Here is a 19,772-nt window from a genome sequence, read left to right on the forward strand (position 1 = left end):
CTGTTAGGTGTTTTACATATATATGATCTAACCCTGTCAACAAGCTTATAAAGGTTATTATTGTCCGTATTTTATGTATGAGCAAACAAGCTCAGAGATGTTAAACAGCTCTACCAATGGCTAGTCTTGCCATTCTCTATTTAGAGTGCTTCTGTTGGAATTCTATGTTCATGTCAAGAGATTTTGTTATTGTGTCAGTTCAAACATGAAGAAAATTACTGTACTCTTTAACATTGTAGGTATGAATTTTGCCAAAAATATCAAGTATATCCTATTGCTTAGAATATTAGCTATATTCTCAGAATCTATGTTAACAATGAATATTCTTCATAAAATCACTTTTCCACAAACATTGAAGTTCAGTATTTTGAACTTGATTACTTCATTTGAAATACTTTTGGTTTTATAATCATAAATTTATTTGTTGTCATTATAAGTAGTTATTGAATAAGTGTGTCAGCTTCCAACAAAGTAGTTTGATTACTCTGCTTTCTGTTTCTTGGTTCCCATGTTTGTGAACAGTTCTCTGCTGTCACAATGAGCCGATGTTTGATTGTGGCCATTTCATGTTGAGTTAGTTATATGATACTTCTTATAGAAACTGATTTATGGCATATTCTATCTTTGTAATTTTTATTAATCTTCCACTTTCATAGTGGCCTTTGAGTTTTAGGTTAGAGACTACTAAATTGCTATACTTTTAAAAAATTTTTAATTATTGATTTGAGAGAGAGATAGAGAGAGACAGACATTGATTTGCTGTTCCACTTATTTATATATTCACTGGTTGATTCTTAATATGTGCCCTTACCAGAGATTGAACCCACAACGCTGGTGTGTTGGGATGATGCCAGCTTGCTAGCGCCTAAATTGCTATATCTTTTTTGAAAATTGATCCTTCTCTGTGTGATCTACCTTTTTTTCTTCCTTCCTTCCTTTCTCCCTCTCTCCCTCCCTCCCTTTATCTATCTATCTATCTATCATATTTATTTATTTATTTTCTTTTTAGACTGGCCGGGTACTCTACACTTGCTTTCAATCCATTCAGGCCCAAAAGAGCTCGGAGTAAGTATGACAGATATATATGTATGTATCTGTAGTCCAGAAACTGGATTATTTTGTTTCATTTCATTTTTCTCACTGGTAAGACACTAAGAATTCTATAGTCTACTTATATATACTTGTTCTACGTATACTCACTAACATCTCTGGGAGGAGTTAGAATCTCTTTAGCATTTCAGATATTGGAGACCTAGAAAACTAGGATATATAAGCAGTCTTTTAATTGCAATTATATCACCACAGTCCTTGTCCTGCATTTCTTTTCTTTCAATTATTCTAATCTAAACTGAGTTGCACTGCTACTTTTTCTGGTGAATTGTGAAACAAAGACTGAGTGTGCAGAGTACTATAGATTCATATAGACTTGTCTTTGCTGTGCCATAAACTTGATTTTAGAATTATGTTATCTCATTCAAATGTTTGCATAGGTTAGTTTCCTCATTTAAATGCAATTTAACCTAAGTTAGAAAATGCTAATTTAATATCTACTATATGCCAGGCATCCTGGTAGGCACAGAGGATGCAAAGATGAAAGCCAAGTTCATTATCTAATTGGGAAATAGAAGCAAAGACTGTCTTAAATTTTTTCTTGTAATAATTGTTAATTTACTATTATAGCATTGTAGCATTAATTGGGAAGAAATAGAAGCAAAGACTGTCTTAATTTTTTTTCTTGTAATAATTGTTAATTTACTATTGTAGCATTATTTGAAATAGTAAATTGGAAAAAAAACAGATATCTGTAAGCAGAGACTGATTAAATATATTAATAGTATGATACATCCAAATAACATGGATTAATATGTAGCCATTAAAAATATATGAGGAAGCTCAGTAGTAATTCAGAAATATCTCCAAGATACATTTCTTTTTTTTTTTTTTTTTTTTTTTTTTTTTTTTGTATTTTTCCAAAGCTGGAAACGAGGAGAGACAGTCAGACAGACTCCTGCATGCGCCCGACCTGGATCCACCCGGCACGCCCACCAGGGGGCGACGCTCTGCCCCTCCGGGCATCGCTCTGCTGCGACCAGAGCCACTCCAGCGCCTGGGGCAGAGGCCAAGGAGCCATCCCCAGCGCCCGGGCCATCTTTACTCCAATGGAGCCTCGGCTGCAGGAGGGGAAGAGAGAGACAGAGAGGAAGGAGAGGGGGAGGGGTGGAGAAGCAGATGGGCGCTTCTCCTGTGTGCCTTGGCCGGGAATTGAACCCGGGACTTCTGCATGCCAGGCCGACGCTCTACCACTGAGCCAACCGGCCAGGGCCAAGATACATTTCTTAAATAAAAAAGATGAGTTACAAGGATATTATATATAGCATGCTACCATTCATGTAAGAATATGAAAGGGAAATATATATAGGAACATACCAGCATACTTGCTTATAAATACACAGACTGTATAGAAGGAAACATATCAGTGACTGCAGCAGAAAAGTGGGAATGAGGAAGTAGGGAGTGTGGAGACTTCATTATATCCTTTATATAGCTTTGGAGCGTCGAATCATACAAAAGTGTTGCTTCGTCAAGAAACTTTAATTTCTAAAATTTTCATCAAGGTAATAGATGCATATGCATAAAAGTACCAAATGATATGAAAGAACTTACAATAAACAGTTTCAGTCCTCAGAAAGAACCACTTATTTCTTCGAATTTTGTGTTTAGGAGTACTCTGCATACTCATTCTTTGTTTTACAATTTTTAATTGATGCTTACTTTGATATCTCTAAATAATATACCTTTGATCATCTTTCTTGATTTACTAATTTTAGATATTATCTATTCTTCTTATGTTATCTTGCTCTTACAAATGAAGCTTTAGTTAACTTACACTGTCCCATCTTTCTTTTCTCCAGGGTACTCTTATTACTACTTTTTTTTTTCTTATTACTACTTTTCATTGTTTTGTTGATTACTTTCATAATATTTAAAGTTTGCCCTTGTATTTTTTCTATCAACAACAGATAGTTGACAATATCTTTTGACTCCCTACTGTTACTTGTAGTTTTACCATAAACTTTTATATTTTCACAGTTACAAGTATTTTTGTTATGTGTTGTAACAGTAATTGCATTTTCTGTGCTTTGTCTACTAGTTGATTCTAAGAGTAGAAAATAAAGTGTTTATATTATGATTACGTAACTTCCATATATAACCAAGCAGTATAAAGTGGTATACTACAATTCTACTTCATTTCTTGTATAGCTCTTTGCTTTTTCATAAGGTTTTGGAATGGCCTTTCTCCCTTTATTTTTCTGCCTTTATCTCCTTTCTGAGCTCCAAATTATTAGGAGTAACATAAAGTTCTTTGGATTCCTTGCTTTTCCTAGGATTGCTCCCTGAAACCCGCCATCTACCTACCCTAATCTGGTTTTAGCTAATATCCTGGGACTTTGCTTCATTCTAGTCCTGGGTTAGATCCGTTGTTATCTGGGAATCATGTGACCTTTCTTGGTTCATTCTATCATTTTGCTGTTAAAGACCATCTAGTAACTTCATAAGAAAGATGTGCATTCACATTAAACCTTCTAAGTCCATGCTTTTCTGAAAAAATGTTGTTATTCTTTATTAATAACCTTAATGAATAAAGAATTTTAAATTGGTATTTTCACCCTCAAAACTTTAAAGGCGCCCTGGCCGGTTGACTCAGTGGTAGAGCGTCAGCCTGGCGTGCAGGAGTCCCAGGTTTGATTCCCAGCCAGGGCACACAGGAGAAGCGCCCATCTGCTTCTCCACCCCTCCCCCTCTCCTTCCTCTCTGTCTCTCTCTTCCCCTCCCACAGCCAAGGCTCCATTGGAGCAAAGTTGGCCCAGGCCGCTGAGGATGGATGGCTCCATGGCCTCTGCCTCAGGTGCTAGAATGGCTCTGGTCGCAACAGAGCAACGCCCCAGATGGGCAGAGCACCGCCCCCTGGTGGGCATGCCGGGTGGATCCAGGTTGGGCACATGCGGGAGTCTGTCTGACTGCCTCCCTGCTTCCAACTTCAGAAAAATAAAAAAAACAAAAAAAACAAAAAAACAAACTTTAAAGGCATTGATAATTTCATTGTTTTTAAACATCCAGTGTTACTAAAGAAGTCTTTGACCAGTTTAATTCTTGTTCTTTTGTAGGCTTCCTTTGTTTGAAAGCTTTTAGGAACTTCTCTATTCTTGAGTTTGTGAAATTTTCTATGATATAACTAGAGTGTGGTTATTCTATAATTCAAGTTGCTGGATTCTTTCAGTCAGACAGCACTTGTCCTTCAGCTCTGAGAAATTTTCTGCTATTGTTATTTATTTATTTATTTATGTATCCCGAGATAAAATAATCCATAACCTAATCAGTACCTGGGAAGCCAAAATTTTATTTATAATTCAGTCCAGTCCCATAATTTAAAGTTTCATTAAGCTTAAATCAGTCCTTGGGGAGTAATTTCTTACCCTTTCAGTTACTTCCCTGTCTCCCCGTGTTTGACTCTAAGATGGCATCTGAAGTGTTGGGGAGATGATATAAACAAACTTCTGCTATAGGAAAAGAAGGTTTCCTGGTCTAGTACTGGTTTTTGGAGTCAGGGCAGAAGTTCTTATTCATGGGCAGTGCTCCCCTTCACTAAGCCAATAAACTTCTCCTCTCTCATGCACTTGAAGCCCCAACATAAAAAGGTAACAGCTTTCTTTCCTATGATTCTCTCCCTTCTCCCCATAGGTTAGTAGGACAGATGTGTCATATCCTTTCTCTATTCTTTGTTAATTCCTCCCCATTTTCCCTTTTCTCTTTCTAGTGCTATTAGTCAGATATTAAAGATCCTAGATTGACCAGATTGACCCTTTTCACTAATTTTCTTTTTTCTATCTAAAAGATTTTTTTATTGATTGATTTTTTTACAGAGGTGGGGGTGGGTGGGAAGCATTAACTTGAAGTTGTTGCTTGTATGTGTCTTGCAAGCCTGGGGTTTCAAACCGGCAACTTCAGCATGCCAGATCAACACTTTATCTACTGCGCCACCAAGGGAAGGCTCACTCCTATTTTCTGTCTCTCTTGTCTGTCTCTTGCTTTTTGTTTTGTTTTGTTCTATTTTCTCAAGTATGTTCTTGATTTTATCTTCTAACCTATTAATTGAAGTTTTTATTCTAGCAATTTTATATTTTTAAGTTCCCAGAGATTTTCTCCTTGTTTATTGGTTATTCCCATTTCACAGTATCCTATACTAGATTTACTGATATGATGTTGATATGTTAAATTTTCTTGTTTTTTTCACTTATTTGTTTCATCAGTGGTCATGTTTTTAGGTTTATTTTCTTTTTATCTTCATCCTTTTTAAGAACAGGGCAACAAAAAGATGAGTGATAACTCATTTTTGTGATCTTGGCTTCAGTGAAAGCTTCATTTTAGGGTGATTGGGTTGAGAGCCTGCCATTTTTCTAAGGAATCACTAAATGTAAGATTTCAGGTATCTGGCTATGAGTTACTAATCTTAAAAATTGTTTCTTCCCGGACAGTTTATTCTATTTGTTAAGAGAACTCTTGCTGCTGCTGTTTCTGCTAATGATGATAATAATTTTTGACTTAAGAATGGAAGCCAGGTTACTAAACATTCTGTGCACACAGAGGCTTAATCATGAAAGAGTATGAAAGAGTAGTAACTGCTATTCCAAGTTTTTGGCAGGAAGACCAAAAAGGGTAGTCTCCAGGAAATCACATAAAGGGAGGAATGTGATAAAGCAACTTCATAAAATTGTTTATCAATTTCTAGGCTCACTTTTGAGCCATGTATGTATAGATCTGATCCTAATTAGCATAACTGAGAACTAAATAATTGGCAGACCACCACATAGGTCCCATACTGACCACTGGGTAGTACACATGCAGGAAAGATCTGAAGAGCACTAAAAAAGCTCTGAAATTTGAGTGGACATTGGAAACACAGCCCACTGTGGAAATTTCAACCCGAACTTAGCTAGACAGATTGTTTACTAAAACAAAAATTATCCATGGAATACAAATAAGACCCAGTATCTCTTAACATAATAATCAAATAACCAGGGTGCAATTCAGAATTATTTTGCATATAAAGAACCACAAGAGTTTCAATTTGCATGGGAAAAGATAATCAACAGATAACCAACACTGAGATGACAGTGATGGAGGAATTATCTGATAAAGACTTTAAAGCAACTACCGTATTTCCCCATGTATAAGACGCTCCTATGTATAAGACACTCCTTAATATGGGAGCCCGAATTTGAAAAAAAAAATGCATTACATAAAGTTACTGAACTCAAGTTTTATTCATCATAAAATTCACACAACTCCTTATCACTGTCAAAACTCATCCATTAGCTTGTCCTCATTTGGGTCTGATGACGAATCACTGTCTTCAACAATGAGCACAAAAACAAACATGAAAAAGCAGGAAATCTAAGTAAAAAATATACAACCACTGTATAAGACGCACCCAGTTTTTAGATCCCCAAATTTTTTGAAAAAATGTGCGTCTTATACATGGGGAAATACAGTATTATAAAAATATTCAAAAAAACTAATCACAAATACTCTTGCAACAAATGTTTAATTAAAAGTCTGAGCAAAGAAATGCAAAGCATAATGAACCAAGTGCAAACTTTAGAACTGAGCAATACAATCACTGAAATACAAGACTCACTGAATAGATTTGATAACTAAAAGGAGACGACAGAAGAGTCAGTAAACTTTGATGATAGATCAGTAGAAATTTCCCACTATGAATGAGAAAGAGGAAAATATTGAGTAAAAAAGTGAATAGAGTGACATAAAAATGGCACAGTAGGAAATTTCAAAAGTCTTCTACAAAGCAGCGAATCATCTGTAAACACTGTCGGAATCAACTTTATTGGAACTCTAGAAACTAATCAGAACTTTTTTTTTGAAACTAATCAGATCTTTATAGCCACTAGGTAAGTGCTTAATCAAGAAAAAAAAAACACATCAGTATTTCAGCATCTGAGGAAGTCTCAATCAAGTCACTATATGGCCACTAAGCTAACAGGACAGAGACCTCAGAGGCCACACATAGCAAAGAATATGGACTATAAAAAATTAGTTCAGGAAAGTCATTAAACACACAAACAAAATTAGATAAAATGAGCAGCAGCAACAAACTCTGGGGAGAGAGTAGAATCTGATTTCCAGAGGAACCACATTACAATGTTCCAAATATTCTGCTTTCAACAACAAAAAAATAGACATTCAAAGAAAAAAATTACGGGCTTTAAACAGGAAATAGAAATTCATAAAAAGATTCCCATCGGAGGCCTAGACATTGGACTTATTAGACAAAGGCTTTCAATCAACTATTTAAAATATCTCAAAAAGCTAAAGGAAACATTGTACAAAGAACTAAAGAAAACCACGAGAATGGTAGAGAATATTTGGTAGGGGCTATCAATAAAGAGAGAAATTATAAAAATCAACCAAATAGGAATTCTGGAAGTGAGAAGTATAATTGAAATGAAAAACTCACTAGAGAGATTCAAGAGTAGATCTGAGAAGACAAAAGAAAGAATCATTATACTTTCAGGTAGGTCAGTTGAGATTACCCAGTCTGAGCAGAAAGAAAAAAGAAAAACAACAACAATGAATAGAGACCTGTGGGACACTTGTAAACAATATCAATATGCTCATAATTTGAGTCCTAGTAGAAGATGAGAAAGAAAGGGCAGAAAATATATGTGAAGAAATAATGGTCAAGAACTCCCCAAATTTGATGAAAAGCATTAACCTACACATCCAAGAATCTCAAAGAACTCTAAGCAGGATAAAGTCAATGAGATCCATATTGAGATATACAGTCAAAATGTCAGAAGCCAAAGACAAAGAGAATCTTGAGAGCAATGAGAGAGAAGTAAATTATTACATACCAGGGATTCTCAATAAGATTGAGAGGCAATTTCTCTTCAGAAACTGGGAAGGCAGAAAGGCAATGTAATGACCTATTCTAAATGCTGATTAAAAAAAAAATAAAACCAGCCTGACCAGGCGGTGGCACAGTGGATAGAGCATCGGACTGGGATCCAGAAGACCCAGGTTCGAGACCCCGAGGTCGCCAGCTTGAGTGCAGGCTCATCTGGTTTGAGCAAAAGCTCACCAGCTTGAACCCATGGTCGCTGGCAAGGGGTTACTCGGTCTGCTGAAAGGCCCACGGTCAAGGCACATATGAGAAAGCAATCAATGAACAACTAAAGTGTCGCAACAAAAAACTAATGATTGATGCTTCTCATCTCTCTGTTCCTGTCTGTCTGTCCCTAACTATCCCTCTCTCTGACTCTCTCTCTGTCTCTGAAATAAATAAACAAAAAATAATAATAAAATAAAACCAGGCAAGAATTCTTTTTCTGGCAAAATACCCTTTTAAGAATGAAAGAGAAATTGAATATATTTCCCAGGTTAAAAAATCTGAGAGCATTTTGTCACTAGTAGATCTGCCCAACAAGAAATGCTAAAGATAGTCCTTCAGGCTGAAATTAAAAGGCACTAGACAGTAACTTGAATCCACACAAAGGAATAAAGAATACTGGCAAAATAATTACATAGTTAAATATGAAAATCAGTATTAATGTATTTCCAATTTTGTAATTCTTCTTTTTTCTACTCTGTGATTTAAAAGACAACTACATAAAGCAATCAGTCTAAGTTGATAAGATACATTGGATAAAGATGTAATTTGTAATAATATAAAAGGATGAGAATGGAGCTATATAGAAGCAATGTGTATATGACTGGAACTAAGTTGGTATTGATTTGCACTAGACTGTTATAAATTAAAATGTTAATTGTAATTTCCAGGGTCACCATTAAGAAAATAAATATATAGTAAAAAAAATTTGAGAAGGGAATCAAAATGGTACAGTAGAAAAATGTCTTTCTAATGGAGGAATTGAGGAACAAAAGAAGTTATGATATACAGAAAACAGCAAAATGGCAGAAGTCTTTTTCAAAAATCAGTAATTATGTTATATGTAAGTATAAGTGAATTCTCCAATTGAAAGGCAGAGATTGGCAAAATGGATAAAAGAAAAAAAACTTGATACAAAAGACTAGATACTAAGGTAAAAGTAGGTTGAAAGTCAAAGATTGGAAAAAGATATTCTATGCAAATAATAAAGAGTGAAGTGACTCTACTGTTATCAGACAAGATAGACTTTAAGACAAAAATTGTTATGAGATAAAGGATATAATGATAAAAGTGTCAATCAGATAAGAAGATACAATAATTATAAACATATGCACCTAACAAAAGAGCCTCAAAATATATCATGCACAATTTGACAGAATTGAAGGGAGAAGTAGATGGTTCAACATTAGTAGTGGGAGACTTCAACACACCACATTTAGTAAAGGAGAGAACAGCTACAAAATAAATAAAAGGAAATACAAGAATTAAACAATAGTATAAGCCAATTACACGTAATACTCCACTCAACACCTGAATACACATTCTTTTCAAGTTCACATGGAACAAACTCCATGCTAGTTTGCAAAGCAAGCCCCATAAATGTCAAAAGATTGAAATCATAGAGAACATCTTTTATAAAAACATGGAATAACATCTGAAATCATTTACAGTGGAAATATGGAAAATTCACAAATATGTGGAAATTAAGGACCACACTTAACCAATAGAAGAAAGAAGAAATCACCAAATTCATTTTTTGAGGCTCAGAGTACCTGATACCAAAGACAGACAAATTTATCACAAAAGAAGACAAGAAAATTACAAAATAGTATTTCTTATGAATACAGTTGCCAAAATCCTCAACAAAACACCAGTAAACTGAATCTAACAGCATATTAGGATTATTACCACGACCACGTGGGATTTATCCCATGCATACAAATGAGATTCAACATAAAAAAATTTAATTGATGTAATATCCAACACTAATAGAATGAGGGAAAATAATCATCTCAGTCAATGCACAAAAAGCATTTGACAAGTTCCAACACTCTTTCATGATAAAAGTCAGAAAACTAGGAATCTAGGGAACATTCTTCAACATTTATGGGTATTTATGAAAACCCACAGCTAACATTTTACTTAATAGTGAAAGCCTGAAAGCTGTCTCCTTAACCCTTTGAGTAGCATGAACGTTCATGTACGTCCTCATGCCTCCTAACCATCCAGAGTACAAGCATACATGTGTAAGGCAGCATTAAAAAAAGGCAAATGTATGTTCTATCAATTGGTTATCAAACATGATTTTAAGTTAATAAAACTGGAACTGGAACTAATTTCATTTTTTGTCTTGTGAGAGAGACAGAGTCAGAGAGAGGGACAGATAGGGACAGACAGGAAGGGAGATGAGAAACATCAATTCTTCATTGCGGTTCCTTAGTTGTTCATTGATTGCTTTCTCATATGTGCCTTGACTGGGGGGGCTACAGCAGACCAAGTGACCCCTTGCTCAAGCCAGCGACCTTGGGCAAAAGCTGATGAGCCTTGCTCAAACCAGATGAGCTCGCACTCAAGCTGGTGACCTCAGGGTCTCGAACCTGGGTCCTCCACATCCCAGTCCGATGCTGTATCCACTGCACCACCACCTGGTCAGGCAATTTCATTTTTTGAGAAAAAAACCCCACTCACTCCTGGGGGTCAGCGAGCATGAAAACAACTCACTACTTACTCAAAGGGTTAAGATCAGGAGCAAGATAAGGATGCCCACTTTCACCACTTCTACACAACATTGTAATGGCAGTTCTAGCCAAACAAGTAAGGCATAAAAAGAAATAAAAGGCCTCACTGGATTTCTTTCCATTTTCTCTATTTTTGTGTCTGTATAAGTTAAGTTTTCCTATGTAGATTTTGAACATTTCTTATTTAGATTTATTTCTATTTTCTTTTTTTTTAATCCAAAATCACTTTATTTTTAAAAATTCTACAGAAATGGGAGAGGAAAGCAAGCTCAATGTCAAACCATTTATATGACCCAGTGCAGTGACTGAATCAATTGACTGTTTACAGTGGTCATATCTTTATGACATAATTTCTCTAAAACCTATCTCATGTACATTTGAAACTAAATCACATAAATGAGTGTCACAGAAAAGTAAACTAGCTTGTTAGAGCTAGCAGAATTCTCACCTTTGTCATCTTGAATTTCTGTGACTTTCGGAGCAATGAAAATAGTTTAAGGGACCTAAAGATTCCTTTGAGGTTCCACATCTAGCAATTTTAATTGCATGCAAAAACTCTACTATGCAGTTATACCCCTTCATTTTATGTTGCTGATGTCACTACATACCGTATTCCTATTAACATAGGTTTGTAGTTTTAAAATGTTTTTGTCATTAAAATTCGACACAAGAATTAAAAGTAAAATTGTGAATTAAAATTGCATTCATATTGTCTTGCAGGTATGAGAGAATTGAAATCCCCATCCATATTGTACCTCATGTAACCATTGGGAAAGTGTGCCTTGAATCAGCAGTTGAACTGCCCAAGATCCTGTGCCAAGAGGAGCAGGATGCATATAGGAGGATCCACAGGTACCCTTCACTCCTCTTCTTCACTTCTAGGGCCCGGGCCCGACTGTCCTCTTCTGTGCTTTCATCTGAGTAGCTCCCCTCTTGGACCCCCTTTTCCTTTTTCCTCTTTGTGAGAATGCTTTCGAGCAGTCTCTAGTCGTGTTTCTCACATTGTATGATAGCAATCTCGTTAACATTTGGTTATCTCCTCGTGCACTTTGGATCCTCCAAGGGAAAACACACTTTCTTTGGTTGTAAAATATATCATAAACTACAATGTGTTAGTAGCCCCGACGCCAAGCACTGTGTCTTACCCAATAAATGTGTACTGTGTGAAAGCTTCAGTGAGAGAGAGTAATTTCAAAATTATCTCTTTGAATTATATCCAAGTTCTGAATAAAGTCACATCTCAAAAATCACTATAAAATTAACAATAACAGAAATTTAAATTACACATATTCATCTAATCCATCTGACAGGTCTGGTATAATATGTGTAATTTAAATTTCTGTTATTGTTAATTTTTTAATGATTTTTGACTGCTGCTTTGTTACTAACGTAAACTATTTTCTCCCTCTAGTCTTACACATCTGGACTCAGTAACCAAGATCCATAATGGCTCAGGTAAGATTTTTTTTTTCTTGACTATAGGCAGTGATCTCCAAAATACTCAACTGACAGAAGCAAATTTAGTTTAAATGATTGAAGTAATGGGTACGAGTTATCCTCAAGTTTTCTTTCCCAAAAGCTTTGCCATTCATTAATCCTATTCTCAGCTTTTTCTATTGCATGCCTTGGGCCCTTGAATAATATAAATGCTACCCAGAGTAAGACTAGAGGAAAGACAGGAATAAGTTTTACGATAGATCTCCTCAGTGGTGTGCTGGTACATGTTTAATAACCAGTTCTCAGGGAGGGCGGAGGGCTCTGATTTAGTGTGCTTGCCAGTTTCCATGGTATAATACCCCTCCATGGCTGATTTCAAACAACTAATATGGCCTCTGTCAAACCATAAACTTCCTGAAATTTCAATGATTGGCTCTCATGAGCTAGTCTAAGTTGATTCTAGCACACCACTATCATACTGTGGTGGGAGTTGAAAGAGATGGCTAGACAGACAGACAGATGATTGGGAGGGCATGAGGGAGGAAATTGTAATCATGCCAATAAATATAAAAGGACTTCCTATACAAGGCCAAGGAATAGCAAGCTCAACACAATATATGAAATGACATTTCCCCAACATACACAGCTCCCCACCACACTTCCTCTCTAACGCTGACTCCCAGGCCATTCTTTGCAGTCTTCCCCAGTGGCTGACAAAGTTACCAGTGAAGAAGAAGGGGAGGCTTTCAAGTGTTACAGGTAATTACTTTGAGAGGAAATAAAAAGAGAGATGGTTTAGTGTATATGTCCCATCCTTTATATCTGGAGGTAAAACATGACAAAGAGTTAAAAGTTGGTAATATATAAAATGTAGCCATACTCTAAAGCAGTGGTCCCCAACCCCCCGGCCGTGGACCGGTACTGGTCTGTAGAGAAAGAATAAATAACTTACATTATTTCCATTTTATTTATATTTAAGTCTGAACGATGTTTTATTTTTAAAAAATGACCAGATTCCCTCTGTTACATCTGTCTAAGACTCACTCTTGATGCTTGTCTCAGTCACGTGATACATTTATTCGTCCCACCCTAAAGGCTGGTTCGTGAAAATATTTTCTGACATTAAACCGGTCCGTGGCCCAAAAAAGGTTGGGAACCACTGCTCTAAAGTGACAGAAATTTAAGTCAGAGGTAGACAAATCAGTAGAACTAAAGAGTTCTATATATACACACATATATATATATATTTAAGCAAGATATTGCTTCAAATCAATTTTAAAAGGATAAATTACTCACTATATAGTATTGAGAGAGTTCATTTGTTTGCTAGTTTATTCATTCAAGAAATAGGAATAAACTAGGCACTATTCTAGGCACTGGGGTACAGTGCTGAACAAAAGAGACAATTTTAACCTTCATGGACTTATATTCTGTTTCCATTAGGGGGAATATTAGATCCCTACCTAACATCCTACACAAAAATAAATTCCAGCTATATTTAAACTTTTACTACTAAATTGGTAAAACCACTTTGGGAAAGAGGTTAGCAATTACAATTACCAAATGCCCCACCAATTGCTGTCATAGGCATATACCCCAGAGAGTTGCAAACGTGTTCAAACAAAAACATGTATAGGAATGTTCACAGCAGCAGCATTATTCGCAATAGCCAAAGAGTGGCAACGCCCAAATGTCTGTCAGTGGGTGAATGGACAAAGTGAAATCCGTCCATACAGCGGAGCACTTCTCAGTGACAAAAAGTGCCAACTACTGATAACACGAGCAGCGTGGATGAATCACAAGGTCAGTATGCCAAGTGAAAGAAGCACCACAGAAAATGCTACATATTCTGTAGTTCCATTTATATAAACTTCAAGAATAAGCAAAACTAGCCTGACCTGTGGTGGCGCAGTGGATAAAGCGTCAACCTGGAAACACTGAGGTTGCCGGTTCAAAACCCTGGCTTGCCTGGTCAAGGCACATATGGGAGTTGATGCTTCCTGCTCATCCCCCTTCTCTCTCTCTCTCTCTCTTTCTCTCTCTCTCTCTCTCTATCTCCCCCCCTCCTCTTTAAAATGAATAAAAAAAATTAAAAAGAATAAGCAAAACTAAACTAACCTATGGTGTCAGCAAGCACATTAGTAGCTGCTGGGGCCATAAGTGAAGGGGCATTAACCACAAAGGGAACTTCAGAAGGCCTCCGGGCTGATGGAAATGGCCTATGCCTTGACTAGGGGTGGTTATTAGGTATGTGCATTTGTCAAAACTCATTGAACTGTACACTTAAAATGAGGTTATTTTATTGTCTGTAAATTATACCTTTGTAAAACTCATTTAAAAAGGAAAAAAATATAGGAGGAAAATATAAAAGGATATTTTTTAAACTTTAGATAGGTAATAGCCTAACTATAATCTGAAACTCTGAACTCAAAAAAATAAAAAAAAAGACTGACTAAAAATTCAGAGGAGAGAGGGGTGAGGGAACTGGATGAAAGGTGAAAGGATTAACCAAAAAACTAGATACACATAACACATATACACAGACAACAGTGTGGTGATAGCCAGAAGGAAAGGGGTGGGGGTCGGGGGAGGGGGGGCAGGGGCTAGAAACCGGAAAGGAAAAAGGTTTTGTTTGGGGTGACAGGCATACGATGCAGTGTACAGATCAGATAGTTTTGTTGAGTTGTACACTTGAAACCTGTATGGGTTTGTGAACCGATGTTACCCCAATATATTCGATGTAAAAGAAGACTTTTCTAGACCCCTATAGAAAAATGAAATTGTTCCTAATAATCTATAATAGAAGTATGGATTAAGATAAAATTATCAGTCTTTCCCCTTTTCTTTTGGCAAACATTAAACAGATAATTTAATGAGGATGTGGGAAAGTGAATGCTCCTATCTATAGTACTTGTCCCTGGAAGTATACTTTTGTACAATCTGGAATATAAAGCATAATCAATTTTTTTTTAATAAATAAATTTTTATTTTAATGGGGTGACATCAATAAATCAGGGTACATACATTCAAAGAAAGGTTATCTTGTCATTTAGTTCTGTTGCATACCCATCACCCGAAGAGAGATTGTCCTCTGCCACCCTCCATCCAGTTCTCTCTGTACCCCTCCCCCTCCCCCTCTCCCTCTCCCTCCTTCCCTTCCCCCATCCCCTGTAACCACCACACTCCTGTCCAAAAGCATAATCAATTTTAAATATACATGGACTTGAATATAGCAATTCCACTTCCAGAAATTTGTCCATCAAAATTTCTAGGACAAGTGTATAAAAATAAGTTTAAAAGGGGTGTTAATTTCAGTGTTTATAATAGCAGAAGAAAACAGAAGCCATTGAAATGTCCATCATTAGAGGATTTATTAAATTGGTACATCCATTCTGATGAATATTTTATAGTCCCAAGAAGGAAAGCTAGATCTTTATTGACACAGAAAGATATCTATAGCATATTGTTATGTGGGGGAAAAGTAACATCCAAAATCATATTTTTCATTCTAAAGCAGGGGGTCTCAAACTCGCAGCCCGCGGGCCACATGCGGCCCGCCGAACAATTTTGTGCAGCCCGCAGACTAATCCACGAAGTTCAAAATATTTTGGATAAAATTAAGTAAGCCTAGGGGCCTACTTGTATTTTTCATTTCTCTAGCATCTTGCTCTGCGGCCCACATGCTGAGTTGAGTTTGAGACCCCTGTTCTAAAGTATACATACACACACACCATATACACTCATGCATATATATATATATATATACACACACACACACACACACACACACACACACACACATTTATCTCGGGACATATAAGTCATATACTATGCAACAGAAAATATTTCCATTAGGTGGAGTTTGTTTTAAAAAGTGCCATTGAATCCTGGTGTATCTATGAAGATAACATTCATAGTAAGGTGTGAAAGATGATAACTCTTACTCTTCATCTCTAGGTTTTCCTTATTTCCAAGTGAGCTGCATTAGTGTATTTATTTCTTCAGTGTACATATTTGAGAAGCAATTTTCCTGCTGGACTTGTGGAAAACTAAGTTGCAGAAGGCAGAGTTCTAGCTCTCCAGGAAGTTCTGGTCATTTACACTGCAGGAAGGGCTGAGGGCTAGGGAAAGGAACTTTTCTGTAGCTCTTAGTCTTTTTGCCTAAGGGAGTAAAGAGCTGGTCAGTTTCTGCTCTCTGCTTAGCTAGGCCTCCCTCTGGCCTATGGATCCAGGGATGTTCAGGAATGCCTCAGGATAAATAACTTTGTTCTGTCTTTCCTCTGGCTGGCCATACAAAATTGTCTGCCAGTCCTATTTATTGTACTTTTTCTACTGCCTCCTTCAAACCCTTCTGTGCTCCAGTTGGAGGGGTGCTGGTGGTGGAGCGTTTTCTCATCTGTATTTTTCCTATTGAAGTGTTTACCAAGAACCTGTGCAGTCAGATGTCAGCAGTCAGCGGGCCTCTCCTACAGTGGTTGGAGGACAGACTGGAGCAAAACCAACAGCATTTGCAGGAGCTTCAACAAGAAAAGGAAGAGCTTATGAAAGAACTTTCCTCTCTAGAATAAAGTGGAAGACGAAATGGGGTAAAAAATCTGTTTTCTTCAATGGTCTGAAAACTCACACACCTCAGGTGTAGGTAGACAGTGGAGTATCTCTTTTTATATCCCAATGGATGAGTTTTATGCATGGAATAAACCAAGACACCTTCCTAAAAGTTTCATTGGGCTTAATGAGCCCTCTACCTATACCTGGACTGCAAAGAGCATTGCAAGATAATTTAAGACAAATATGAAAGTTTATTTTTAAGGCTATGGAAGGTGCATTGGCAATGATAACCTGTTATAAAATGTCTGGGGAGTATGTTTTAAATATCTATTTTCCCATTGTTTAACTTGGAAATATTTATTTTTATTTTTAGATACACTCCCTAGAATAAACTGAAGGAAGATTATTTAATGTTTCATTTTTGTAGCTATGATATTTATGTTGGACAAGAAAATAAGCTCACAAGGAGTATATCTTCCTTCTTGATCTCTGAAACATGTATTCTGAGATACCTATCAAAGTTAAATCTATGTGGGTGCCTAGACCAGTGGTCGGCAAACTCATTAGTCAACAGAGCCAAATATCAACAGCACAACGATTGAAATTTGAAAGCCAAATTTTTTAAACTTAAACTATATAGGTAGGTACATTGTTATTAACTTAATTAAGGTACTCCTAAGCTGGCCTTTGCTAAACACTCAAGGGGCCAAAGAGCCACATGTGGCACGCAAGCCACAATTTGCCGACCACTGGTCTAGACCAAATAGATGAGTTCTAGCATATTTGACTCTGGAGTAAAATTGTATCAAGCAGATCCTGTTTACCTAGGAATTTGTATTATATATATATTTTTTTTCCAGAAATATTTAGGATTCAAGATATAACAAAATAATACTTTAAAAAAGGTCTGTTGTATTATTCTTACCATGTGTAACCACAAATGGTAAGTGTGTCTCCAGAACAGAGTCAAGCCCACTGCATACTGGAAATTAAAATGGGAATTGGGGAAGTAGAGTCCAGAATCACCAGAATCACTTCGAGGTCAAACTTCATCTCTGGGAGTGAAACTCAGAAGTTTTCATGAAATCCCCAGCTGATTCTGAGGCACACTAAAGTTTGAAAACCACTATGCTAGGGCTTATGCAGTATAAATGCTGTATTTTCCCTCATTTCTCACAGCTATAGTTCTTCTCTATTTTTTTTCCCTGTAGGTAAATGAAAACATCCAGGTATAAAATTAATTAAACTAAATTGATTTTGAAGAAAAAGTTGGAGGACTCACATTACCTGACTTCCAGACGTATCTATACTATACAGGAGGAATAACCAAGATGGTATGGTATATGCCCAAGTGATTTTTAACAAAGGTACAAAAGCAATTCAGCGGAAGAAGGAGATTCTTTTCAACAAATGATGCTGGAGTAATTGGACACCCAGAGGCAAAAAATGAACTTTGGCATAAAATGCCCACCTTGTACAAAAATTAACTCACAGTGAATCATAAACTTAGATGTAAGATGTAAAACTAAAAATTTTAGAAATAAAATCATAGAAAAATCTTCAGGATGTTGGGATAGGCAGCAAGTTCTCAGCCTTCATCCCCAAGCACATTCCTAAAAGGAAAAGTTGATATATTGGACTTCATCAAACTGAAAAACTTTTGCTCTGCAAAAAATTTAAAAGGGAAATTGAGAGAGTTATTTTCCAACCATATATCTGATCAATCTAAAATATATAACAGTAAAGAAACAATCCAATTAGAAAATGAGCAAAAGGCATGAATAGACATTTTTCATTAAAGAGGGTCTATAGATAGCAAGTAAGCACATGAAAAGATGTTGAACTTCATTAGTCATCAGAGGATGCAAATTAAAATCACAATGACTTATTACTTACATATTCATCAAAATGGCTAAAGAAAAAAAAATATTGAAAATACCAGATGCTTTTGAGCATACAAACTAGATCTCTCGTGCGTGGCTGATAGGGATGTAAAATGAACTTTTAATGAAATTAAACATGCATGTATCCTGTGACCCAGCAGTTGAACTGCTGGACCTTTATCACAGAGAAACGAAAACCTACGTTGGCAAGAAAATTTAAACACGAATGTTTTTAGCATCTTTATTTGTAATAGCTCAAAACTGAAAGCAACCCATACGTCCTGCAATTGAGTAGTTAAACCAACCGTCTATACTATGAAATGATACTCTGTAATGAAAAGGAATAGACTGTTGATACACACACACACAATTTTTACGGACCTCAAGGGTATCATAATAAATGGGAAAAAAAGTCTCAAATGGTCATATTTTGTATGATTAATTTATATAACTCTCTTGAAATGACAACATTATAGAAATGAAGAACAGATTAATGGTTGCCAGAAATAGGTACTGAGGGGTATAGGTAATGTGTGACTATTGAGAGATAACACAAGGAATTCCTTTGTGCTGATGCAACAGTGCTATTATCTTGATTATGGTGTTAACTGAATTTATATCTGTGCTAAAACTACATAAACCTATATATACCCACAAATGAATGCATGTAAAAATCTGAATAAGTTCTACAATCTATTAAGGAGTATTGTACTATTGTATCATGTGAAACAGAATAAGGTCTGCAGTCTAGTAGATCTGTTGTACCATTTTTAATATGTTGGTTTTGAAATAGTACTATACTTATGTAAGATCTTATTACTGGGAAAAACTGGGTGAGGGGTACATGGGACTCACTGTACTGTTTGCAACTTCCTGTAAGTCTACAATTATTGCAAAATAAAAAATTGTAAGTATTAAATAAGGTTCTAGGAGTTGTGGTACTTATTTTATGAAAAAGTGATAAAGGAAAATCTAAGTGGAAAAAAATGATTTAAATACTTTTGCAGACCAAACTTAAGCGCATATCCCTTTCCTTTTCTGGGTTTCATGTTCCTTTTTAAAAATAAAGTTAGAGTAGATGACTACCAGGATTCCTTTTAGCTAAGTGTTCAGTCTTTAAGTGTTAAGCATCACAAGGAAGAGTGATGTGAGCAAGATGTATCATTACTTCCCACCTGCACCAATCTGTCTTACATAATA

General features: G+C 36.2%; 1 protein-coding gene across 1 annotated transcript in view; it reads left to right on the forward strand.

The window, feature by feature from the left end:
- The window catches only part of BRCC3 (BRCA1/BRCA2-containing complex subunit 3), a 64,466-nt gene extending 44,971 nt beyond the window's left edge, over positions 1-19,495 (forward strand). Inside the window, exons 7-11 of the mRNA XM_066356058.1 lie at positions 1,010-1,065; positions 11,425-11,556; positions 12,116-12,159; positions 16,558-16,727; positions 17,901-19,495. Coding sequence (XP_066212155.1) covers positions 1,010-1,065; positions 11,425-11,556; positions 12,116-12,159; positions 16,558-16,709 — 384 coding nt within the window. The 3' untranslated portion in view covers positions 16,710-16,727; positions 17,901-19,495. The remainder of the gene's footprint in view (positions 1-1,009; positions 1,066-11,424; positions 11,557-12,115; positions 12,160-16,557; positions 16,728-17,900) is intronic.
- Positions 19,496-19,772: the final 277 nt, after the last annotated feature.

The sequence above is a fragment of the Saccopteryx leptura genome, chromosome X (assembly GCF_036850995.1).
Source record: "Saccopteryx leptura isolate mSacLep1 chromosome X, mSacLep1_pri_phased_curated, whole genome shotgun sequence".
Lineage (NCBI taxonomy): Eukaryota > Metazoa > Chordata > Mammalia > Chiroptera > Emballonuridae > Saccopteryx > Saccopteryx leptura.